At 43.2% G+C, this 26,932-nt stretch overlaps 2 protein-coding genes across 4 annotated transcripts in view; one reads left to right on the plus strand and one right to left on the minus strand.

The window, feature by feature from the left end:
- The window catches only part of RGL1 (ral guanine nucleotide dissociation stimulator like 1), a 121,813-nt gene extending 105,859 nt beyond the window's left edge, over window positions 1-15,954 (plus strand). For all 3 annotated transcript variants that reach the window (XM_006260627.4, XM_014596055.3, XM_019500293.2), the window contains 3 exons: window positions 3,704-3,958; window positions 8,064-8,178; window positions 15,004-15,954. In XM_006260627.4, the coding sequence (XP_006260689.2) occupies window positions 3,704-3,958; window positions 8,064-8,178; window positions 15,004-15,209 (576 nt within the window). In that variant the 3' untranslated portion in view covers window positions 15,210-15,954. The remainder of the gene's footprint in view (window positions 1-3,703; window positions 3,959-8,063; window positions 8,179-15,003) is intronic.
- Window positions 15,955-18,378: 2,424 nt separating this feature from the next.
- The window catches only part of COLGALT2 (collagen beta(1-O)galactosyltransferase 2), a 116,350-nt gene continuing 107,796 nt past the window's right edge, over window positions 18,379-26,932 (minus strand). Inside the window, exon 12 of the mRNA XM_006260628.4 lies at window positions 18,379-25,647. Coding sequence (XP_006260690.3) covers window positions 25,371-25,647 — 277 coding nt within the window. The 3' untranslated portion in view covers window positions 18,379-25,370. The remainder of the gene's footprint in view (window positions 25,648-26,932) is intronic.

A 26,932-nucleotide genomic window follows, 5' to 3' on the forward strand; every position in this document is an offset into this window, starting at 1 on the left:
GCGAGCACTGGCAGAGAGCCTGGCCCTTCCTGTGGGAACCTGGTTGCAGGCAGGATGCCAGTTGCCTCCAAGAATGGTCCTGCACCATGCCCTGCCCCACTTCCCTTCCCCCTCCCCCCATGTTGTGTTTTGATACCTGGATACCCAGGTATCACATTTTGAGCTTGTGCTGCAAATATGCAGCATGGGGAACATTTTTTTGTTCCCAGCATGCCTCTTCCTGCATCTCAAACTGCTTTGAGACATGGCAAGAGGCATGTGAGGGTTCATCTGGATGTACCCTTAGAGGCTGAGCCCACAGCAGATTAATACTGATTTAATTTACAACTGTCTTTTACACTGGTCTAAGTTTCACTAATATTCAGAGCAAACAGATGGCCCACTCTCCCAGGATACCTGCTGCAGGAGGCACTGTTACACTACTTCATCACAGGTGGGGAAGTTGGTAATAGCCTGTTTCATTGAGAAAACAGCCACCCTGGCTTAGAAGCGAATACACAACACCTACATCAGTGTAACTTAAACAGTCTTTTACCTCTGATTTTTCCCTGGATAACTCTACTAATCAATGTTGCTGGCATAGGGCTATATGTCCAAAATATAAAACAGTCCTCCTATCCCCGATCCAATCTGCACAGTCCTAAGTACTCCAATGGTACTCAGCCATTCCCTTTCCAGTCTGCCCACTTCCTGAGCTCCACAGCTGCCTGGCCAGTGTCTGCCTTTAGGTCTGCCCCACCCGTACACAAGCAGACACTCACTTGTTCACCTGACCCTGTCCATTGTCATGCTTATCTCACTCAACTTGCCCGAAGTCTCCAGGGTGTCTTTGGCAATCCCATCCTGTGTTGATATGTCAACAAAGCTATTCAAGTCTCTGTTGATGCTAGAAATCCATGGTATTTATTTGCAGAGTTGTTGGTTGTAGCTGTTTGGCCTTTCTCTGCTTATACTATTTATTTGATTTATAGGCCTGGCTTCACTGTCTCTTTAACCCATTCTTTCCCCTTATACTAGCTTTACGTATAACATTATGGGTGCGTCTACACGTGCATTTACATCAGCTTAAATTTACTTCACAATAAGTCCAGCCACATGGCTGCCAGCACTAGACAGCCATTCTGAGGCCAGAGGCAACTTCCAGCATGTGGTGGCCATCCAAAGGTCTCATCCCCACCCACACAGCCCTGCCCAGTACCTCCCTTTTCTGGGAGACACATGCCCAGCACAGGGCCAACACACAGCAGCTCCCTCCTTGCCCACCCTTCCTCCCCGCACCACCCCTGCGCCAGCCCCTGGTGACCAGTGGCCTGTGCTGGTGCTGGGCATGGTGCCAGCCCAGCTGGCCCCAACTTCCTCCCCTCCCACACCCAGGCCTCAGGGCAGCTGTGAACCCACCAGCTGGGCCCAGGGCACTGGCTGCGGGTGGCTCTGGCCGACCTCCTCCTCCTACGCTTATGCAGGTATCAAATTTATGCCCATGTTGCTGCAATGCACCATTTTTACTGTACAGTATGGGCGTGCACATATAGACGTGTACCAATACTGTTCAGTAATATAGGTTACTGCACAGTAAATGGGCACGTGTTGATACAACCTATAACAACATGAACACATTTAGAACAGAAATATTGCAATAAAAACCATAGTCCATCACAGTGCCACAACACCACAGGCAAATGCCAGACAACATCTGTTTCATCAGTGTGTAGCTACTGCCCACAGAGCGTGCTCCAGGGGGCATCAGTTAATACAGAAAGAAAGAAAAGAAAGCATGTAAACAAGAAGCCAAGCAAAGGAGGATCAGAGAAGAGAAAAAAAAAATATCAGAGGCTTTGTCAACATATTATAAACCTATCCCAGTTTAATTGACCCACTTAAGTTAAACAGCTGCAGAGCCCTTTGTGGACACTTAGTTGAGCTTAGGAGTGGCCTGTTGCATTCAGCTTAAATCTGTTTACAAATAACTAAAACTAAACTGAAATAAGCACTCTTGAACCAAAATAAGAGTGTTCACCTGTTTAAGTGAAAGTAAGTGTTTGTTGCCCCCATCCCTCCTCCTTTTTTCTGGTATGTGTCAGGGTGTTTTTAAGCCTTCCCCAAGGCATTGGGTGCTGGTTACAGCCAAGGTTGGGGCTTCTTCTACACGGGTGTGCCAATATTTCTGCTGGTAGCAAAGCTGGAGCTTCCTGACTAGGAGATCTTGCCCCTCCTCAGAGTCAGACTGATCACCATATTTGGGGTCAGGAAGGAGTTTTACCCTATGATCAGATTGGTATGGACTGTGGGGGTTTTTGCCTTCCTCTGTAGCGGAGACCGTGGCCCTCTACCCAGGACCTCTTGAACATATACTGACAACATTTTATAGAAGCAGGAGCTTGGCTGCTGTCGTTCCCCTGCTTTACCTGTGGCAGGTTAGGGTGTTAGGTCTATGTTGTGTCAGGGTTGAGGGTATTCTTATGTAGAGTTTAGATTATAGTTGCATGGGATAGTTTGGATATGGATGATCTTGCCTCAGGACCAGGGTTGGATTAAATGGCCTCTGGAGGTCCCTTCCAGTCCTACTTCTCTGTGACTCTGTCAGGAGCAGACAATTATTTTGGGCGGAGGGCTGCTTACTGAGTTTTGGCAAGCCATCAATGGCCGCATGACAAGCAGTTGGGGCAGATAAATATTAATTTTCTAAATTTTTAGGGGCCCCGTGGACCAGATAGAATGGCCTGGCGGGCTGCATCCGGCCTGCAGGCCACATTTTGCCCACCCCTGCTCTATGTCTATGACTTTGTGGTATCAATTGACACCTTCTGATAAACTGAGCATTGCTGTGTATGGACAAGGCTTAGGAGTGAGGCACTGAGTGGAACAAGAGGAAATGTAAAGGGCAACTAAAAGGAAAAAAAGCAAAAGTCAGATAATTCTGCATACATAAAGGAATGGAGGAGATGGAAGCAGAGTTTCTAGTGTTTCTGAATATTAGTTTCACTTTTCATATTGCAAGAGAGCACATTTCCTTGGGTGAAGAACCTTGCCCAATATGTAATAACAGAGAAAGATTAGTAGGCACATCTGCTGTTCAGGAGCTCCTTCCTAAACAAAGTGCGTTCGGTAGTCTGGAGTGCCACAGTTTTTTTTAACAGACAAGGCTCTTTGGGTAAATATGATATCTTTTATTAAACCAACTAAATATCTATTTCAAAATGGCAATTTGATATCTTCCGTGTTTCAAGGGTGTTGGTTGTAGCCGTGTTGATCTAAGGACATAGGCAGACAAGGTTCTTTGGGTAAATGTGATATCTTTTATTAGATCAACTAAATATCTAATAAAAGATATCATATTTACCTGAAGAACCTTGTCTGCTTATGGCCTTAGACCAACAGGGCTACAACCAATACCCCCCTCCTCCCCCAATTTTAAAAAATAAAATAAATCATAATTTCATTCAGGTCTTTGTGTCTGCTGCCACCTGCTGGTCTGTTCTGCTTCAGAGCAGCAGAAACAGGCAAGACTGGCAGATAGAATACTAAATATTAATACTGCATTGCAAAAAGAAAACCAAGTTACTCATGTAGGTAGGACACCACCACTAACAACATGGAAGAATGTGGCATAGACCCCAGAATAAGTTTTTGTTTGTGCTCTTTCCTCCCTACTGCTTGCATCATGTTTCTGACTTTTGCCTTTAATTTATTTTTCATTATTTAGCTCTCTGAATCCTCGTCGTCTTGTTCCTCTGTACATTCCATGGACACACCTTCCTCAGGAGTATCATCTTTAAACAACATAAACTCACCTCTTATTTCCTCAACCTCCAATCTGAAGATTCATAAGTGCCCCATGCCTGTGACGTGCATTACCTCCACAGTATCATCTCCTCTTTACAGCCAGCAGAATGGAGATGCATGCATAATCCGGACCAGAGTAGAAAACAACAATGGCAATGTATACAAAAGTATCCTGGTAAGTGATGTGGAAGAATTGTGTATATTTATTACTGGATGTGTTTTCACTTTGAATGACAGTTTATATGTAGATTCTCTGCTGCTCTGATTCACACCAAGATAAAGATTTTAAATATCAGGGGCCACATCATGCCGTTGATTCTTGGGTGAATTGACATTTACATTTTAGTAGTCAAAGTACATTCCATCTTCCAAACTCTTTCCTGGGGTTTCAGTTGGATAATATCCATCACTTGTCTTCAACCATTGAATAATGTTTCACAAGAAAACATGTAACAAGAAAATATGCATTCCACTTGTATGAATGGACATGTGTGCACAGGTAAGCAGACAGATACACTGAAGAACAGCTTGAAGGCAAGTCCTGAAAGATGCTGGATAGCAATAGATAGTACGTAGTTATACAAGAATTCCAAAGGGCATAAAATTATAGATATCATAATGTATTATCCTTCATTTTCGCTTATAGAAAAGTAAAGCTGGAAGGGACCTCAGGAGGTCATCTAGTCTAACCCCCTGTTGAAGGCAGGATCACTCCTGACTAAACCTTCCCAATCAAGTTATGTCTAATCTATTCTTAATACTGCACAAACGAACCTCCCACACAACTACCATTCACAATGCCCCCAAACACCAAAAATAACCATAACCTGCTAAAGGTAAAGCAAGGAGATGAAGGCCCGATCCCAGATGTAGTGCTTGGTATGACCCTGAGCAGAGGAGCAAGCCCCCCTAACCAGGAACTTCTAGGTTTTTTAGTTCTAGCAGGAGCATCAGCACATCCTAAGCAAAATCCTCAGCCCTAACTACAGCCAGTATACAGTGTTCCCAGTATATTTGCTGTCCTTCCCAATGTTGTGGTAGCTGCAGATTTGCTTAGGAAGCTCTTTATTCCAGCATCCAAATCATCTGAACAGCAGAGACACCTGTGGTATTCCACTCAAAATCTCCTGCCATTCCAACATGGATCCATATATAATTACCTTTGCTTTTGGCTGTTGAGCAAGTGGTGTCTCTGCTTTGTAGTAGTTTTGTTTTGCCCATGTTTCTCCAATTTGTTTATGAGAAGGTTGTGTGGGACTTTGTCAAAAGCCTTATTGGAGTCCAAGTACACAGTATCAATTGTATTCCCTTCCATCTCCAAAGCTAGTTACTGGGTGTATCTACATGTACAATTAATGCAAAGCAATAAACAATGGCACATATTGTGCTGGAGTTTATTGCTTCTGGGTGCTACACTTAAATGTACCCCTGGGACGACAACACATTGAGCCAGGTTGGAGCAACCCTGGACTGGCACGGGACCTGGGGGGTCAGCCTGCCACCCTGAGACTACTTCAACCCAGCTCAACATGCTGCAGAGGGACTGGCTGAGGCACGACAGTGCTCCAGCGCTGGGTTAGTCAGCACGCAGCCCCCTTACTGAAGTAACTTTGTGCTGCAGCCAGGCCTATCAGCGTCTACACATATATTGCTGCACAGTAAATAACTCTGCCATAGGATAGTACTTGTACTTACAAGTACTAATCTACAGCAGAGTTAATTAGTTTATTGCAATCTAATAGGGCCACACGTATAAACTTGGAGACTTTGCTGTGGAGCTAATTAGGCAGCTCCGCAGTAAACTTCTCATGTTGACACACCTACTTTTTCAAAGGAGATTAAATTTGGCAGAGTTTGTTCTTAGCAAATGCATGCTGGCTGCTTGTGATCAGCTTTTCCTCTTCCAGATGCTTGCAAATGGATTTCTGTATAAGATGCTCCAGCAACTTCCCAGGTATTGAAATTAGGCTAATTGGTCTATAATTTCCTGGATTCTCCTTTCTTTCCTTTTTTAAAGGGCGCTATGTTGGCCCTTTTCCAGTCATCTAGTACTTTGCCTGTCTCCCATGACTTAGTAGATATTATTGCCCAAGATCTCCAAGATCCCGCAGCCAGTTCCTTCATTATTCTGGGATGAATTTCATCCTCTACTGAGCTGAATTCATTCAAGATGAACAAAAGCTCTCTGACAGTCATTTTGTTATCTTAACCCTCAGATTGTCCCCTTCCTTTTCTGAATAATTCTTAATAGCTGTCTGCTTGCAGCTTATTTTGTTTTTGTGAAGATTGAGACAAAGCAGTTGTTTAGTAGCTCTGCCTTTTAGCATCTTCTATTAACAGCTCACCCTGCCTATTTGGCAGTGAACCCTTAGCTGCCTTTGTTTTAATTTTCTGCCCAACATTAATGGAAACTCTTCTTGTCCTTTGCCAGGCGTAGCTCATTTATTCCCTTTGCCTCCCTGATTCTGTCCCTGTAAATTCTTGAAGTTTCTTGGTATGCTTCTGTGGTGGCCTGCCTGTCCTTCCATTGCATGTATATATATATTTTTTTATTTTGAAGCACATTGAAGCTCTTTATGCAGTTATATTGGTCTCTTGCCATTCTTCCTGTGCTTCCTTTATCTTGGAATAGCTTCTGTTGAGTTTTCAATACTGTGCCCTTTAGAAGTTGCCAGTGCTCCTGAGCCACTTCATCCTTTAACTGTCCTTCCATAGCACCATGCCTACTATGTCCTTGAGTCAATTTAAATTCCCCGCTTTGAAACTCAATGTCCTAATACTGATCGTCTCATGCTTTCCCTGTCTCAGAATAATGAAGTCTATCATATCATGATCACTTGCTCTCTTCTGTTTCATCTGATCTCTCTTTCTAAGTTCTCTACTACCATCCATCATTATGCTATCTGGATATGATTATAATCTTTGTCCTAAATCCAAGGCTTTATTTATGGCTGTTGGAGCCATTTGAAAAATAACAAAAAAAATCTTGTGTTATGGGTTTCAGAGCTTGATGCTTTTAATGCTTCAAATATTTCCATAGAATTAAAAAATCAAAATCAAAATAGATTTCAAAGGCTGAACTCTTCAAAAACAAACGTCTTCTTCTGAAAAATCTCATCACATGGAAAGCCTGATAAAAACCAGTCACAATCCATCACAGAGAAGTCTAACAAACATTTTAAGTGAACATGAAAGCTGACATCCTCCACCTCTCTATGGAATACCTCTTATTTTGCTTATACTACCCAGATGTAGATGTCCTATGCTGAACCTTTCCAGGGAAAGGGAAACTGTTAAGATGTAAACCCTGGGCCAAATGCATGGTGATGCAGCTGCTGCTTGTGCCAACCCAATGGCACAAGGTAGATTTAGGCAAGAAAGGCCTTGATGGCATAGGACCATCCTAGTAACTTCTGGGACTCTGCTGTGTATGGGTGATCATCACACTTGAATGAAAGATTTCAGAGACGGAGAGAAAATAAAATAACATTCATAGTGGTCTTTTTCACAGCAGGGACTCAGCTTGGTAGAGTAAAATACACTCAGGAACAATAAGCCTTTGCTATGATGTTCTATGCACTAGGCTATTTTCCACTTCTCTGTAATTTCTGTTCATACACTGTCTGTACCGCACATACGAGACACCAAACAAACATTCCAGATAGAGTTTTGAATGAAACACATAAATGAACATTTGTAGCTTTCTGTATTTTTTTTGCAAGTTAAAAGAAATCAATCCCTCAAAAACTGCAAATGAACTATGGGTCTGACCCAAATCCTGTTGAAGGTAGCAAGAATCTTTCTGATGATTTCAAAAGAATTTGCATCAAGTCCTGTGCTTGTTCAGAACACATTATGCTTCCACAGCAGACTGGAAATGAGAAACAAGGCCAAAAAATTTCATAGGTGTCAAAGAAAGTCGCCTTAGACTGTAAATCAGTTGATGCCTGTGAGCAACCTGTAAGACAACTATTCATGTGGAAGGGTATGGCCAGGAAGAATGACATTTCATCTCTCAAAATGAGTGCTTGAGGGAATCACTATGATTTACTATTGCCTCAGCTAGTGTATTATCTTTTCTAATACAAAAAATAATAGAATGTCAGATGTACCACATTTTTCTGCTCAGCAGTAGCTACAATGTAATTACAAAAACACAACATTTTCTCAGTACTCTGAAACTTACACCCAGATCCAAAGGTAAACTGAAAACAGACTTTAATAATGGTGTCTCGATAAACAAAGCAGCAAAATCATTCATTGCAAAATTCCTTTTCCAGTTAACTTGCCAAGACAAGACTCCAGCTGTCATTCAGAGAGTTATGTCAAAGCACAACTTAGACCCTGATGATTTTGAGGATTATGAACTTGTTCAGGTCATCTCAGAGGACAAAGGTAAGAAAGCAAAACTTTTTGCAGGTTAAAATGTCCTCATGATGTTTGCAGAAGAAAATGCATACGAATCCATTTTAGAACCAGTGGATTTTTTTCCTCTCCAAGTCAGTTTAAGTAGATCTCCCTCCTGATTACCTATGTAACCCTGGCGGCGGCGCTACCTGCAGCCAGGTCCAAATTTTTGGGATCCTTGGGTGCCAGTAGGTCTGGTCTACTCCTACTCTGTCTATGGGCTGGGAGCACTACTCACTGGAGTGCTCTCCTGTGGTCCTCCCTGCACCAGACCACACACTAAATAACTATTTACAATAATTTATTATTTACAATAATAACTGAGAGATTAACAATTTCAAATAACAAACAAAATATTTTCAATGAATTAAATAATAATCTATACCAGCAGATAAAGCAAATATTTACCTATAACAAATATTTATAGCTATAACAAAAGCAATTATGTTATCAGCTTTAACACTCAGGCAACTTATAATAGGTATATAACAGGTATATACACTTAGTCAGCCAAGTCTCCACAAAACCGCTCTATCCACAGCAAAGTAGCTCTGCTGTGGAGAGGCTGCAGCGGAGCCCCGGGCAGCGGTGCTCCCTCTGCCTCAGAAGAGGGGTGGTGATGCCATCATCTGGACAGAAGATGGGGGTGCCTGTCAGGACCTCAGGTGTGGCTGCTCCAGAGACCAGGGTTTCTTCCCTTGTCCAGTCTTTCCTGGATGCCTGCAATCACTCACACCATCCCCCAGACACTTCCCAAGGCAGCTCCCCTGTGGTTGGCACCTGGAGTGCCCCTTCTCGGCTGTACTTTATTGAGCTCTCTGCTGGAGCTCCCACAGCCGTGATTCCCTGATGCTTTCTCTAGCTTTCCCAGAAAACCTGCTCTAGCAACCCCTGTCCCTGATTCCCTCCAGTGACTTCCTGCACCCAGGGATCTTAAGAGTGGGGAGGGGAACCTGCTTGCACAACCCCTGCTCCTTTAGTAAAGGATACCAGGCAATCCTGGGTACTCATTAGCTGGTGGCTCTTCTGCCCTCAGTAGCAGCTCACTCAGTCACAATTCTTCTGCCAGTCATCCTCTCAGAAGCAACTGTCCTGGTAGCAGCCCCCTCAGAAACAGCCCGTCTCCCCACAGCTTCAGCTACCCTCTCCCCAGCTAGTCTCCCCTGGTTTTTTCCCAGGCTTCCCACCCTGGAGATACAGTTCTCTAATCATGTGCATGCATTACACAGCCTGCTGCAGATCCTTGTCCCGAGAGTGCAAACACTCTGATTGAGCTTGCAAGCTCCGAGGAAACCCTTCAGCACCTTTACACCTAATATGATTGAGCACACCTCTCCTCCCCTTTGGGATTACATGGGTGCAGTTGGGGAAGATTACAATTAGAGAGCCACAGCTGAAAGGTGTATGGCTGTCTGAAGTCAGGACCAAATGAAAAAGAAGAAATAGCTGGGAGCACAACCTGTACGTTGAATGGGAAGGCACAATCCAGATCCATTCCCTGAAATCCATCCTGCTTAAAAAAATCTAAGACTTCTGTACTAGGAATTTTTGTGATTACTTGTGTAAACTTAGTGTAACAATATTAATTCTGGTGCAGCACAATCAAGCCTCCCTTTCGTACAGTCAGGTATTGGCTGAAGCCAATTTTTGTTATGATATGTCCAGTCCCCTTTTGAGTCATTACATTCTTGACTTCAACAACTTCCTGGAGAAGACTGAAGTTTACTAGATGTATGAAATTAGCGTGGCTGCTTTATTGCCCGTGCAGGTGAATGGGCTATATCCCATTTCACTTTATGTGCCTAAACAACATGGCCACAGCCACACAATTGCAGTTTTTGGTAGGGCTGTGCTCCAGCTGGGCATGTTTGGAACCATGAACAGGCCAGGTACACCCAGTAGGCAGTACTATAAGTCATGAAACTATAGCCTGGCAAACAAAAACCACATTGGAGAGGTGGGAGGAGAATGAGGGTCCTCCCATAATTTATTGTTTAAGCTAATGGTAAGGCTGTTCATCCAGGGTGTGGGAGACCCAGTGTCTAGCCCCATCTTCCTTACCTGGAGGGGTTTTAAATCTGCATCTCCATCTTCCTTACCCAAAGGGGTTTTGAATCTGCATCTCCTGCTTCCTAGCAAAATGCTGTAACTACCAGACCACAGGTTAGGCATTATCCAGACCCCTCTCTCTAGTCACTTGAAGCTGGTCCCCTGGGTAGCTACAGAAGGGAGATATGTGGGGCCACGAGGCAAACAAGCTAGAGGGTGTGTGGCTGAGTGAGATGGATGCTGGCCTGGATGGGAATGGGACCTAGGTTCTAGCTTGGGCCCTTGCTCTTAATGAGCCAGAAACTCTCCTACTGTTATTTATCCACTGTATGCCAGAAATATTAAATGCAAGGTGCAGTGGAGGCCACTTCAAGGGGAGAGCTGGATAGACTAATATTAGACTCTCCTGCAGTCTAATATTAAAAGTCCTTTTCTAGGAAGCAGGCAATGCACTTTTATACCTTCTTTCTTAGGCTCTGATTCAGCTTCTACTCACGCACCTACCTCATGTTTGTTGAATAGTCCCATTAAAGTCAACAAAAGGCTCTCTGTGAACCCTGTCCTTTTTATCTGCTGAATGAAAGTGAAATGCTATTCCTATAAGCCCCTGGAAAGGCAATATTAGTGTAAAAAAGCAAATGGCATTGTCTTCTCTTTTCGTATACCTTCCACAAACTTGGCAGTTAAGGTCAGTGTGGTAGTGCACCTTTGGGTGCTTGCCATTTTAAGGGCTGAAAACAGGCAGCAGCCAGGTGCCTGATTAGGGTGGGCATTTTAGGGTCCAGGTACATAGGCTGGGCCACAGAGGGCTGTTGAGAGAGAAGGAGGAAACATCAGGCTGAGAAGCTGCTCCTGGAACAGCTTCGAGCTAAGGGTGAGGCTGTGGGGAAGAAGGAGGCCTCAGTGTCCTAGACATGACAGAAAACTGCACCCTGCTGGAGAAGGAAGGCCTGGTGGGGCCTGTGGTGGGATAGCCCCCCAGAAATGCCAGGCCATGCACCTTCCTCAGTGAAAGGCGAGTATGGGGCACCTCCTAACCCCAGCCCCAGATCCCTGGTGGGTTTGAGATCATGCAGGGGGAGCCCAGGCTCCCGGGGGTCCTGAGGCAGGGCCCAGGTCGGGGGAGGGACCTGGAGCAGCGCCCAGGCTCATCGAGAGACCTGAGGTCACAGCAGGGAGCTGTGTGTGGCTTCAGTGAGAAGAGTGGTCCTGGTGAGGGGCTGAGAGTGAGGAGTGGTCCCAGTGAGGGGCTGAGAGATGAGTGGCCATGAAGGGGGAGCAAAAGTACATAAGAATGAGCCCAGCATGTGGGTGCTGGGACCACCAGCTCTAGTGGGGAGTGAGAATCCCACGTGAGACTTCGGAGCTCGGGTCCCAGTGCCAGCTAGCTGAGAAACATCTGTGAGGTGTGCAACATGTGTAAGGGGAGGTTGGAGCATGTTCAGAGGCCCTTGTCAACAGGACGAGCAATGGGCAGCCTCCCACCTTAGTATCAACTGTCATATTTTTATCATCAAGGCATGGCAGGAAAGTTTTGCTGGGGGTGTTAGCCCAGGGACAGGCGGGTGGCCAGCACTGAGAGGCTCCCTGTTACAGTCCGAGCAGAGAATCTTTATTATTGGTGATGGATGGAAGAAGCAGAAAGAGCCCAGACAAGCTTTTCAGAACCCTACTAGTTTCCAAGCCTGCCATGTAAAGCAGCTTGTTTTAACTTGTAAATGGAACTGATGCAAAAGGAATATGGAAATAAGATGTCAGTGTTGTGCGTTCATATTTTTAGCTATAACCTCTCTCAGGAAATCACTGCACTAGGAAAGCTCTGAATCCTTCCCTAGGATTGTTCTCTGTTGCTGCACAGCATATCTCTGACAACCATGTCATCACTACTATCTGACAGCATGCCAGACATTCCATCCTTCCCCTTCCCCCAGCACGGGACAAATCCCATGGGACATTACATGACTGCACAGGAAGGATTTATTTAGAGTTGTGATAGTCAAATTAGCCTAGACTGCTATAAAGATTCCTGGGACAGCTACACTGGGAAGCTATTTATTGAGAAAAAATCCTTAACATGCTCATCCTGGAAGGTTCTCTTTCCTGCTAGTATGCTGTTTTGCACACACAGCTCCCTGGTTGCTTTCCAGATAGTTTTTCTCCATGAAGTACCTTATTAGGGCTCAGTATATAAAGTGTTGGCAGCATGCTTAGTGCTGAAGATGGTGCAGTGCTTGCCATGAGAAACAGTCCTTCTGTATAGTCAAATCTACCCAAGAAGAGACCAGTCAAGTTTTAATTTAGGTCTAGATTTTACAGACAAACATAGAAATATAGAAAAATCGGGCTGGAAGGGACCTCAGAAGGTTATTAGTCCAAATCTTCTGCTCAAGGCAGGATCATCATTATCTAAAACATCATAGACAAATAGTTGTCTGATTTGCATTTAAAAACTACCTACCTATTACCTATGACAAAGATTCCACAGTCTCTCTCAGTAATCTGTTTCATTACTTCACCACCTGAGAGTTAGGAAGTTTTTCCTAATGCCCATCTTAAATTTCCCTTGTTGGAATTTAAGCCTATTACTATACCCCCCTATAGTCACAGAAAACTATAGATCCTCTTTATAAGTAACAACCCTTTTTAAAACCCCCTCCATCTTCTCCAGATTAAATAATCCATTTCTTCCAACTTTTCCTGTGTAGGAAAATATTAGACCTTTCCTCATTTTTGTTGCTCTTCTCTGGACTCTTTCCAATTTGTCTGTTTCTCATGAAGCATGATGCCCAAAATTGGCTACAGTTCTCCAGCTGAGGCCTCACCAATGCTCAATATAATTGAATATGTAGTATAATGCTATTGTTCTTTTTCTTTTTTTGTAATAGTATTATACTGTTGCCTCATATTTAGCTTGTGTTCTACTACTATATTGTTATTTAATTTAAGACCATTTTCCAATTGGTGAAGGTCATTTAGAATCCTGAACCTATCTTCTAGAGCAGTGGTTGGCAAACTTTTTTTCACAGACCACTTGAAAATTGCTGAGGGTCTTGGTGGACCACTTAATAAACTTTTTTTGTTCTACAAACAAAAGTGCACAACTCATATTTTAATATCAGTAGTCTTACTTTACAAGTACAGCTATTCTCAATTGTTCCGCAACCTTTCTGCGGACCACCTGAATGGAGCTTGTGGACCACAGTTTGAGAACCTCTGTTCTAGAGCCTCTATTATCCTACCTAGCTTGGTGTCATCTGCAGATTTACTAAGTGTTCCTTGAGACCTCTAGGACAAATTTAATGAAGACTGAAATAAGAAGTCATTAAACACTTCACCTTCTCCGTATTGTGTAATTTTAGTTACCTTTCCCCAATCAGTAACGGGCCTACACTTCCTTTGGTCTTTTACATCCAACTTTACAGAAATCTTTTTGTTGCTTTTTGACTCGTACTAGCTGTTTTGCAGTGCCTTGGCCTGCCTGAATTTTTCCTTTATTTTCATCTCTTGTATTGTAGCTACATTTCTACATTTTGAAAAATTCCTTTTTAAGTTTCAAGTCATAGAAGCATTTGCTATTTAGCCAAGCCAGCCTGTTGACGTGATTCTTAACCTTCCTCACACAGGGATACCATATCCTAGTGCCCTTAATATTCTAAGGTACAACCAACTTCTCCCTATTCCTTTTTCCTTTAAACTTACTTTCCATGGGATCCTGCCCACCAGCTGTTTGAGTTTTTGCATGCCCATGCTAAACTTTACTATTTATTTGTACTATTGTAATGCCAAAAGCCGTACTTATGGTCAAAGACCCTATTGGGCCTGTATAAATCTACTGTATGTCCTAATGCACTGTATAAATACAGTGCATTACTCATAGAATAGCTTCACCTTCACAGAGGACTACTTGATTGCATGCATTTTACTCTCACAGTGTTTTGCAAGTCCTAAGCCTGCCTATTGTCTTCAGTGGCAGGAGAGTCTACCATAAACCACTGACCATTCTGAGGCCAAACTATCACCACCATCAAATAAGCAACAGTATCAGGCCCTGCACTGGAATTACCAGGGCTCTGTCAGAACCATTAAAGTGAAAGAGTATAAAAGGGAGGGGGAAAAGCCGGGCTAAACAAGGCTTCCTTCTGCTCACCTCTGGGACCCAGCAACCCAATCCCCCTCTGTTCCCTTTCCCTGTACACACACATTTTTGGAAAACAGCTCTCTCCCATTGCTAGCAGACAGTTATCTGTAAGCTCATGTAGTAGCAATCTATTCTGATGCTGAAAGGTAAGGTTCAACCCCGGCTCTTGGTGAATGGTGAGGTGAAGGGGTTGTCTCAGCTGAATGTAAAAGAATTTGTCTTTACCTATTTGTTGAATAAAGAACCCAACACATGCAAGCTCTACAAAGCCACACATGGAAATGATGCATTAAGAAAGCAAGTCTAATGATTGCCTTTCAACCTAAATTTAAAACCCTGTGTGTATACATTATGCTACTGATTCATTTAGTGCACAGGTAAATCTGGTGTTATCAAACTTTCAGATGCATGAATTTGGATGGTACTACATCTTCGCATACTTTTGCTGATGGAAAAGTAGATGTTATAACTAGTAAAAACCATGTTAAAGAACATAATTAGACTTCAAAGGGGCATGTGCATAGCCAAAATGCACCCCCCAATGCTCACAAATTTTTTGTGCTTGCTTGTAGTGCTACTATCCATAGTACAGCAATTAACACTTCTTTTATTTCCTCTTTCTGCAGAGTTAGTCTTCCCAGACAACGCTAATGTGTTCTATGGCATGAACAGCCAGGTGAATTTTGACTTCATGCTACGAAAAAAGCCTTCTTTAATTTTTGGACCATGGGATTTTGGACAAGTGAAAAAGAGGAGCCAATTTAGCCTGACACTCCCTAGGACGGCCCAGCGGGGGTGCTGGAGTAACAGACACAGCAAAATCGCATTTTGAAGAGAAGGAGCTAACACAAAGGAGATTCGATTTTGATATGGACCTTTGATACCATCCAGTATTACAAAATCACAGCAGATGAATGTATCAGTATTCAAATCTGGAATGCAAAGTGAGCATTCACTATAATACAGATAGAAACATCTCTTTCCCTCTATTAGTATAGAGGTGGACGGCAAAAGACTTATGGGACAGTCTAGACTATGGAAATATTTTTTGCACATTAGCCTAGGAAGGTGAGGTCATTTTTACAGGGAAAATTGGAACAACAAACCTCATCTTAAGAATTCCTCGTAAACTAACTCTCCTCCTAGGAAAACGTTTCTCCTTTGTGCCAGTATTAACTACAACAAGGACTTGAAAATTTATTTTTTTATGAACTAGAGAAGAAAAATCGCAATAAAATTTCACCTGAATTGAACAGGATGACACAACCAGCCCTTAGCTGAATGATAACACCAATTTCCAAAGGGTGTGGATGAGCTGAAAGGTTGCTAGTTTATCATCCTGTCTAAAAATTGCTGCCTCTGAGAGGCATTCGCATCAGTGAAAAAGAAGGCTTGATGCCCTCTCAAAACACTTGTCTTTCAAAACACAACAGAAAATGCAATTGTGTGTGTTTGTTTCACACATATGACAAACTATTTTGCACTTGTTCAAAGCCAGAAAATACATTTTGGGATTTTTCCAAAGAGCATTAGGATATTGGGCCATGCTTGCTTTTGGATGAATGTCATGTTTTGTTAACGAACAAGGCAAGGAATCTCAAAAACACTATTTCTCTGGACTTTGTCCCTGTCTTAATGCCACTACATTGTGTTTTTCCTTATGCTTAGCTAATCTATTTAACAGGAATCGAGGCCTTTTGCATGTACAGTTGCAAGTACTCCAGATTCCCTGACGTACCTCTTTTTAACGTGCAATCACTCTTCAGGTGCAGAGCTCTTTACCTGCACTAGTCCACAGAGGCATTTTTGTTTCTGTGAGAGGTAACTATATTACCTTTTGTTTAAAAAAAAGAGAAGACAGACATATTTATTACAGTGTCCAAAATGACCACAGATCTTATATATTTGTAGCAATATTTTGAGGAATCTACAGCCACTGCCTTCTTTATATGCATCTGTTACAACTAAGTAAAGACATCCAGGAGGGTTAGGGGAAGGTTAAATTGCATTAAAAAAAGCCACCCAATGTAAGGTAAGGCGGGATGGGGAGGCTAGTGGGGAGAGTTGGGGGACAAGCATGCTGGGGGAGATTGGGGGTGCAGGCAGGATCTGCAGGAGGGATGGGGGCAGGCGCAACCTGTAGGGAGAATGGGGAGCAGGAGGCATCCGTGGGGAGGGGCAGGTGTGATATGTGGGCAGATGGGGGGCAGGCGCAATTCATAGGGAATAGGGGAGCAGGTGCGATGAGCGGGAGGGATTGGGGGGCAGGTGGTGTCTGCAGGGGGTAGGGAGGCAGGCGCAATATGGTGGGGGTGCAGCTATGATTCCCAGGGTGGGTTAGGAGGTCAGGTATGATCCGTGGGAGGGATGGGGGAGGAATGGGGGGCAAATGCGGGGGCAAGCACAATTCATGGAGGATACGGGGGCAGGCTTGATGAGCCAGAGGGATGGGGGGTAGCATGAGTGGGAGGTGTTGGGGTAGGTGCAGTCCATGTGAAAGATGGTGGGCAGGCACAAGGGTTGGGAGGGATAAGGGGAAAAAGGTGGGTAGGCATGATCTGTGGGAGGGATATGGGTAGGATTACCATATTTCCAGTTTCAAAAAAGAGGACACCTGGCAGGGGAGGGGAAGGGGTATATATCCTGACCCCCAGCCCTGCCAGTGCCCCTCACTCCTGACCCACAGCCCCTTTCCCACCCCGGATCCCTGCTGGCTGGTGCTCCTCACTCTTGACCCAGAGCTCCCTGCTGCCCCTCACTTCCAACCCGCAGCCCCCTGTTCCCCCCAGCCCTGTCGGTGCCCCTCACTCTGTACCCACAGCTCTCTGCTGGTGCCTCTCACACTTGACTCGCAGCCCCCTGCCTCATCAGTGCCCTGCACTCCTGACCCACAGCCCCCTGTTCCTGCCAGCCCTGCTGGTGGCCCTCACTCCTGACCTCCCCCAGCCTTGCTGGTGCCCCTCACTCCCAACCCAGATGGATGGTAACCCTAGATAGGGGGGGCATCTGCAGAGGGTCAGGGGGCATGTGATGTCTGCAGAGGGATGGGGGGTGGAGGCATGATCTGCAGAGGGGGAGTGGGAGGGCAGGTGTAATCCACAGGGGAATGCGTGGGGGACTGAGGGTCAGGCACAATCTGTGGGAGGGTAGGGAGGCAGGTGCAATCCATGGGTGGATGGGTGGGGGAATGAGGGTCAGGTGCAATCCATGGGGGGATGGGTAGGCACAACCTGTTGGAGGGTGGGGGGGCAGGCACATTCCACGGGAGGGATCAGTGGGTAGGTGGGATCTGCAGGGGGTTCCTAGGTCCAGGAAGGTTTGGCAGGATCAGGAGGATTTGCAGGGACCAGGGTCTATTTTTAGCCCCCAGTCCTCCTGGCGAACCTGCAGCCCCATCCCCCTGACTCCTTCCCTCACCGATACTTACTTGCTCAGCTCTCGGCAGTGGTGAACACTGGTAATGGTGGCAACTAGAGCAGTGTGCGCGATGGGGAGTTGTGGGGGGAGCGGGGTAAAAATAGTCCATTGCCAGGGCTGTGCAAGTAACTGTACCCACACTGGGGTCTAACCTAGATTGAGAAAGTCTGATAGTACATTCATCTAGGTCTGTCTTAGACCAGGTCCCGCTATTTTTAAACTGGTCTGTGTTGCAGAACTTTTCTGCTATTACAGGTTTAGATTGATTTCCAATCACTGAGACAGGGTTTGAATGTAAGGTCCACACCCAGGGCAAATTAAGTTAGATTAGATGGCCATTTTGAACTCTCCTGAATGTCTGCCCTTAGTCTATAAACAATTTCCTGACATGGTACATCCTTCCAGATGGAATAAGGCATTTAACTATCTGTAGAGGCTTCCACATCTGGTATTTTCTGTGAAACTTTAAACATGCATTTCTGAACTCTGTGATGCCAATCTCTCCAGAACACAAGCTTCATTGAAGTTTTTAATTAAAAGCCATAAATGAAATATTGAATTGTAAGCAACACTTGCAGAATACATTTTCTTTTTAAAATATTAATGTTTATTTTAATAAACTCAGATAATGAATTTTACATAACTCTGGAGAGTGTTTTACCAGTTCTGCAGTACTATTTTTTCAAACCTGGGGCTACAATACCTTAGTAAAGAACTATGAAAAGACTTGAGATATCAGTGAGTATCCTAAAAAGTCCTAGTGTTTTGCACTAGATAAATAATTATTCTCTTTTAAATAGCAACGTGCTCTCTCTGGTCTGAATATCTTAATTCCAAATTGTGCTTTTGTTCGAAAGTGAAGACGGTTGGTTCCAAACAAAGACTCAGAATGTGTCCTTAGTTTACACACATGTACAAAAGATGTTCCATTTTCATTGTATTTTAGCAGAATCAGTGCACAAATGTGTTTGGTCAGTTTTGGTTTTTATCCATACAGTATGTTACATAAAGCATAGACATGCGTCCGCACAATGTATTAATGGCGGTAGAACCTGGACTTTTAGATGACCAAATGTATACAATTAAAACATGTATTTTTCTATTCTTTAAGGCAGCAAAATATTTATTAGCTAAAAATTCCTATTAAAGGTAGTCTTTTAAAAAAGTTATTCTCTCATGAACAAGATTTTTTCAAAAGTCAGAATGCTTCTTAGCAAGATCTATTTTCAACCCTATTGCTACTTTTTCTTCCTCATACCTTTGATTCAACATTCCTTTAACATTTTACCAAAATTACGATAACATTAGGAATTAGCTGGTGTTTTTTCATGTGGCTGGCCCTGAAATGTTCAAGCAGCTGTCAGGTGTTGAGACATAGCTAGGGAAAGTGAAAATAATTTCAATGAAACCAGACAGTTAGCTACTGAATGACACTGGTGTCAGGGCTCCAAACTGCTGCTCAGAAAATTGCAGTAGGAAACTAAGAAAATAGAGGGTTGTTTTTTTTTAATGATTTGTTCCTCATCCCATTTTTCACAGATAACAGTTAGTATTTGGGAAACAAGTGTGACATAAAGCAGGCATAGAGAACAAGCAGCCTACTTCTAAGTTTATTATGGCTTCGTCGTTGCCAGACTCTTCAGAGAAACTAATACCCAACAATTTCCAATGAGTTTTCTCCAAAGTTCTTTGGGCTATTATGGAGGATACATATATATATATATATAACCAAGGTTTGAGCAGGGTACGGACTCCCAGCAGGAACACAACTTTACCAAGTAAGACCTAGTTTTGGAATGTGTAAAATTGTCAACCATCTCTTTCTTCTGTTCCTACCACATAGTGTCCCTTTCTCATCTCTGAAGTTTCTGGAGTGTACATGTTAAACTCCCAAGTCATCTCAAAATTCAGTTTACTAAAGTGTGGCCTGGTTGCTGCACCCACCCACAATTTCCAAATACATGTACTCATGCCTAGCTGGCAGAACCCTGCAAAAGGGCTCAGCCTTGATGAACTTGTGTGCTTATACAAAGGTCCTTGTATATGACCAGAACCATAGTTCCAGGCCCAGAAGACTTGCACATTATCTTGATGGCTGTGTAATAAGCAGCACTAAGCATATGTTTAAAGGGAGTGCCCATATGCCTCAACAAAGCTACAGAACAAGTTCAATTTGTTTCTAGTTTCAGCCAGTTCAGTTCTGTTATGAATTGTAACTGCAACATACAGGAAATATTTTTTCCCCCACCTCTCACATATGGATACCAAAACAATGAAACTAAACTCACTATAATTTCCAAAAATAGTATTTACTTGTTGGTAAGATGAAGCATGAGCAGTTTTAATCTAGAAAGAAAAACTGTTCAAAAGTTGTAAGGAAGTGAAAAAGGGAAGGTGAAAAAAGTAGTTATACTGGATATTGCAGAACTCTTGGAAGAAGTGATATCTTTTATTAGACCAGCTATGTAATTGCAATAAATGTCTTTATTTGCAAGCTTTTGGGCTCACTTGCCTTTCCTCAGGCAAAAGAGAATGCACAGATTATAACATTTCTCTCAGGTAGAAATGTTCCTATAGTGGATACTGGCACTTCATCATCACTGGAGACGTTCCTATTCCCACTCGGGTAGTAGATGAACTAGGTAGAATTATAGGGAAATGTCCACAGAATAAGTGCTTTTATGTGTTAAATTGTACATTTTCTGGCATTAAAAGTTCCCATTTCATTCACTTCCTTGTATTGAGATTAAGGAACAGACAATTTTCAAGGATCATTAAAAGTTCTGTTTTCAATAGGTTCTTAAAGCAGTAGTACCTTAACCACTAAAAACAACTATAATTTTTAAAAAATATGCTTAACTAAGATTCCTCCTCTCACCCATCTAACAGCTTCATATTTATCTATCACATGTTATCCCATGGGCCTCATTTCCTTTCTCCATGTTAAGTCTTTTACGTGCAAACGCAGCTGTGTGCACCATGTAGCCTGAGTTTTAAAATGTTACTTTCCAAAACAGGGGCCTCACACTCTCCAGCACAATGAACAGACCCTAGTGGAAAAAATCTGACTTGATACAGAGCAGTGAGCTCAGTTGTGCTCCATAGGTTATTGTGTATGCTGTATATTTTGCAAGACAGGCACTTACATCATGGACAAAGTTCAGTCAAAGGTATTTAGTACACCCAATCTAGTGATGTTCACTAAGAGCCTGACCTTGCTGGCCTTACTCAGGCAAAACTCCCACTGAGTAACAGCTATAGAATCAAGCTTAAAAGAGGCATGAATCAATGTCCTACATCCATGCAAAATAGCAGACGTTCCCTGTTGACATCATCTCCTGCTGTGCAGGAACTGGGGGATCAACTATCTCTGCATCATGAAACCTATCCATGGAATCTTGGTGTTCAGGACAGGGGTTGACAGCCGACAGCCCGCTAAGAGTTGGGATTCAGCCTGCAGGGGCTGGGGGGGGCACTGATAGCACATGGCAGCAGGGGCTGCTGACGTGGCACCCCCAGGGTCCTTCTGCCTGCTGTGTGCTATTCATTCCAGTACATTCCTGCGCCATGCTTCATCTCTTGCCTACGCAGCCCTTACAGATAACCCAGCCCTACCTGCCTGTCTCTCAAGCCCATAAGAGAATGGATAAAACTGTGTGAAGCTCCACCAGCCCCAATGCATGCAGTTCCAAGGGGGAGTGCCTGGTAGCCAGAGACACTGCTGTTTACTTACTTGCTTCAAAAACAACCTTAGTGAAGGCAGTCACTCTCAATCTCTGAATTTCATCCTGAAGTGCCTGGGGGCCCAATTTCCACCCCCGCTACCCCATCTTGGGCTGTGCGTTTGTACATTTTTGAGCTGTCTAGTACACAGACTCCTATCATATGTATATGGTATGTGTATATGTACATATACATTACAGTGTAGTGTTCTTGGTAGTGTATATGTACATATACATATACACATACACTACCAAGAAGTGTTCAACATCTGCCTGTGAGACACAGACACCTAGCTTGCAAAGCAGTATCTCTATGTACACTATACTATAACATACTGTTTGTTCAAGCCTTCATCATAAACCCTTGATTCAACTTGTGGTTATGGCTGTATGACACTTCAGGCCTGATCATCAAACAAAATTGTATTAGGTAAGTGGCTAAGGAAGGAATAAGAGTTATGTTGGACTTATACGTACTCACAACAGCAGCTTCTATATTCAGAGGAAGTGACACTTATCTTAGAGCAGTGGTTCCCAAAAACATGATCCACAACTGCACAAGACCGCCTTCCCTGCCAATTAAAAGTTTAATGATAAAAGCAAAAGGTGGAGTGAAAAATACTGAAAGTTGACAGTGGCCATTGCAAAAAATTTGGAAATAACTGTCCTAGAGAACGGTGGACAGAGCACTAAGACACCAGTCTCTCTCTAACGTTCTGCTGCTGTTTTCTTTACTGTCACCAAGACCGGAACATGCCAGTACTGAACATATACAATGGAGATGTGTCTGACCAGCAACGTATCCTATCCTGTGTTTCCATCAAAGGCAGCTTTACCTCTGAAATGAAAGGGAACTGAGATGGTCCCAGTGTAAAAGGTGCATATCTCAATATTTCCATACACTTCCTATGCAAAGCCACCTACATTTAAAATGCATCCCATCTCTGAGGGAAATCTGAAATTCAGTGAAATATTTGTGATGCCATATTCATGCCCACAATTATATGCAAAAACTGAATTCTGCATGGTTTTCCCCCCTGTTTTTGAGGCCATTATACCTTCCATTAGTTTCAACTCCCATTAGGGTTCCAAACTGACATTCTGGTTCAATGCTGCTAAAACGAGGATGGCACAAAAATGCCTCCCTCTTCCCTTACTGAAGACTACATCAAGTTTCCTACTGATTTCACTCAGGTCAAGACGAGCCCTTTCTGATGATTAGAAAGACTACTAACTTCAATTTGATTAAGTTTTTCAAATACATTGTTTTAATGTTTTTTGTTTTTTTTAAATACGCTACAAGGCAAGCAGTTTATTAGTGAACACTGACACCTGCTAGCTGCCCAGGCTGTAAATGGAGCTGATGCAAGCACAGCTGTCTAGAAAACAAAGACCTGATTATGGCAATGGAGTTTTCACACAGGGGAACCCCCTGCCTCTCCAAAATCATATACTAAGGCCCAGGGAAGACCCCCTACTCTTATGCCCCATGTCAGCAATTCTCAACCAAGGTGCCAGAAGATCCTTTTAGGGTGCTGGAGGGAGACTCTTAATATTACCGCTGTTAGTTGTACAAACACCTACACATGATAAACCCAGACATTTCAAATAGGAAATAACAGTGTCAAAAACATTCTGACCTGTTACAGTCTGTCTGAGGTCTTTACAAGAGAAGATTTGCTCTATTTTTCCACAGTCAAAAAAATGAGATGACATTTTCCAAGGGGTGACTTGAGTCTAAAAAGGTTGATTAGACTGCATCAGGCAGTTTCAGATATGTCTGAAGCTTAGGAATTGGGCACTGTGTGACCTGGATGCAGACAAAATCAACTCCATCGTGGGACTGGCTTCCCTGGAAAGTCAAGTTCAAGTTTCCCATTTCCCCCAGTGAGAGCTCACATACTCCAAAATGCATTTTTGAGTGTTCCTTTCAGTGAGAAATACCTTAGTTGCTGCATTGGAATTGATCCCAAACCAGTGTGGTGAATTCAATCCTTGGTCAGTCACCAGTCACAGTCAGAGGAAACCATGCTGGAATTCAAGAATCAGAAATCATGCCACACAAATTAAGACTACACATAGCCAAACATCTTGCATCTGAGATCTATGTATTATCAGACCTGCTGATAGGAAGTAATATATGTTTTCTTTTAGGAAAGAGCACAACATTATCAGCATTTAGTAAAAAACCCCACAAAATAAAAAATAACCGCGCACTCAGATGTACAGATCATCCAGCAGCTGACACAATCTAAAGAATTTTAAATCCAGGAGGTCTTTTTTCCTCAGTTCTTCATCTTGTATAGAAAAAGATCTAACCTACCATCAGCTAAATCTAAGTAATGTAGTATATAATCACCTGAATTATGAGACCCTTTTATAAAATAGATGATTTACCATGCTGACATTTTAGCCAATTTCGAGTACAGGTACTCCTCACTTAACGACCTACCTGTTTAACGACCACGCGGACTTACGACCAGCTCTCCGAGCAGTCGGTATTGTACGAAACGTATTGTGGAAATGGCAGCGCGGTGTCTCAAGCCAAGGCACGCAGTATCAAGGGGCGGCTCCTCGCTTATCGACCAATTCTCTTAACAACCTAGTCGCAGGAACGGAACTCGGCCGTTAAGTGAGGAGTGCCTGTATAGAAGAACTCATCCAAAAAAGGATAAGCTTGCTCCTCACATTTAAAAATACACAAAAGGCAAGTTGCCTTTTTGTCTTGTATTATACAATTCTAATGAGGCTCTCAAACAATGAATTGTAGAGTTGACACTTAACATTTTCATTTTTTTTTCTTTTAAAAGGAATACTGTCAAGTAGTTTAAGCTCCAAATGCATAGAAATATTTTTATGACATATATGCGAGTGAAAGCTTTTTTTTTTTGGGGGGGGGGGGGGATATAGTAATTGGGAAGGAAATCCAAGAAACAGGAAGTAAGTCTGACTGATTTTGCTTCACTATTCAGTAAGCAAATTTTGTAAGAGGTGACAGGGACACTGGATCTTTAAATAGCTGTCAGCTTTAGTAAGCTAAGGCATCAGTTCTCAAGCTAAGGCTTTGATTCTGGAGCCTGTACACAGGTTTCAGGGTTTTCAGACACCCTTCTTTTTCCCTGGGTGCATGGGATTCAGAGATTTCTAAATTTACGGGAAAGAAATCCTCAAATCGAGAAAGTTTGGTGGGGGGGAAAGGCCACATTACAGACAACGCTGAGAATTACTGCTCTGAAGTGTTGAAATTAACACAGAGGCGGACACTTTGGAAAGTCATTTTGATCTTGACTCTGATCCTTTTAAAAGAAAAAAAGGAAGAAACTCCCCCCAGCCCAATACACACACACTACAGCTGCAGCTTCTTTTGGAGAAAGGGGTTACAAAAACCACAAACCTACAACAGTTAGTGTTACGCAGCAGCACGGTAACATCTATGTAAAAAGGTATTATGCTTATCCACTCACAGCCCCTATATATTAATCTTTATAAATACAGTATTCTACACAAGGAACTGTAGAAAGTCGTCATTCAAGGAATTTTTGTGATTATTCATGTAAACGCAGCAAGCCATGGAGCCAGCTCATTGCTCCATGGAAGTGTCGACATTACAAGTCCACATGAGAATGGACTGCAGTTCGTGTTATGCTTTTTTAGAAGTCTCTGTTCTTCTGGCAGCCTGGAACATTTTGGTTCAACTCCAAACCCAGAAAGAAGAGACCAGGCTCAACTCAATTTGCTTTTGCATTAAAGATGATAAGATGGAGACCATGTTAACAGCTCTACAAGCTTCTAGGAGAAACCTTAAGTATGAGGCAGGGTTAGCGGTGGTTAGAGTCACACAGCAAACTGGGGAGTCATAGTTCATCCCTTGATGATGATGTGTCAAGAGATGATTGCGGTGGCAAGGCATCTTTGTTCTGGGCATCACTGTGGATCTTGCCTTGCTGCCGGGATTTCCAAGAATGTGTTCTGTCCCAGTCAGTGGATACCGTCTCATTGTCCCAGATAGTGGAGGTTTCTGTGTCACTGAGGTAACCTGGCTGCCCAGTGTAATGGGTTGGATAAATAAGCAAGGGCTCTGCCGAGAAGGCTTTCAAGTCTCTGGACTCGTAATACTCCATGTACTTCGTTCTGAAGATGAGAAAACAATATTACTAGCAGAAACAACACTTGCTCAGCATCACTAGACACTCTTTGCCTTTTCATGGCTTACAAGCCAGTCTACTAAGCATTGACAGGTTGGCAAGCTTACATTCTTCTCATAGGACCTGGGCAAATAATTTAAGACTGAACTGTACAAAAAGGTAGGAACACAATTATCGCTTTTCAGAAAAAATGATCTTTACATGGTCAGATAAGGACAACCTTGCACTGAGGCATTTCAGAAACCAGACACTTCTCCTGTCAGTTAAGAACTAACCCTCTCTGGAGTGAGACGTGGGAAGCATGCTATGAGACAAGAATGGCAGGAAGCAAAGTTGACTTTTGGCTCCAATTGGAGAAGTTTTTATGGTAATGGTGAGCCCTGGGACAGTGCAAGTTGTGAAAGCCTTTGGACATGCAGCTTCTGAATTTTTTCAGTAAGTTCCCAAACGAACTGTGTATGGGATTTCTAAAAGAAACGTTTCCACTGAAGTAAACAGAAAGTCTCCCAGTACTAAGACCAATACCAATGATTTCAGTGGGAATCAAGAAAGATAATTTCTGAATACTTTTGAAAAATCCCCTTACGAGAAGGCAGACATAAAAGGCTGTAGCTATACCAATGGTGTTAAAATTGCCTCCCATTACTCCCTAGTGAAGCTTCCTGATGTTAACAGTAGTGGAAATGCTACTGTTAACCGGCTGCTGGTGTTTTAAGTGACACATATGCTAACCTTGCTTACAGGTGGTCCAGACAACCCAGTAGTAGCCTGAGTTGCTACCATCAGAGGAACTGTTACTGGTACAGATAAGGCCAAGTGATGCACCCAGCCAATGTCAACTGAATCAAATATCCAATGATGGGCATGAGGTGTCAAAAGGAGAACAAAGGCCTGTCTTAGATATGTTCTTAGAAGACAAAAATGTGTGGACACAGGGGCAGAGTTCTACTTGTTGAGAAGAGAGACCACAGATGTGGCACTGCAAATTGTTTTGGTAAGATGTCACAGTGGGTAGCTAGACAGTTAGTGGGAGCATTATGGTACATGAAAGAAACTTTCTACAAAATGTAGACCATCCTTAAAGAGAATCCTCCTGACCCTTGACACTTACATTACTTTCCAAGATATTTAGACAGCCTGACTGTCTCTAGATGACAAAATGCACACTTTCCACAAACAAATAGAGAATGTTTACAATTCTGGCTGAACGTTGGTTCACAGTCATCACTACTCCTTCACACACACACACACACACACACACACACACACAC

Source organism: Alligator mississippiensis, chromosome 5 (genome assembly GCF_030867095.1).
Source record: "Alligator mississippiensis isolate rAllMis1 chromosome 5, rAllMis1, whole genome shotgun sequence".
NCBI classification, from domain to species: Eukaryota; Metazoa; Chordata; order Crocodylia; family Alligatoridae; genus Alligator; species Alligator mississippiensis.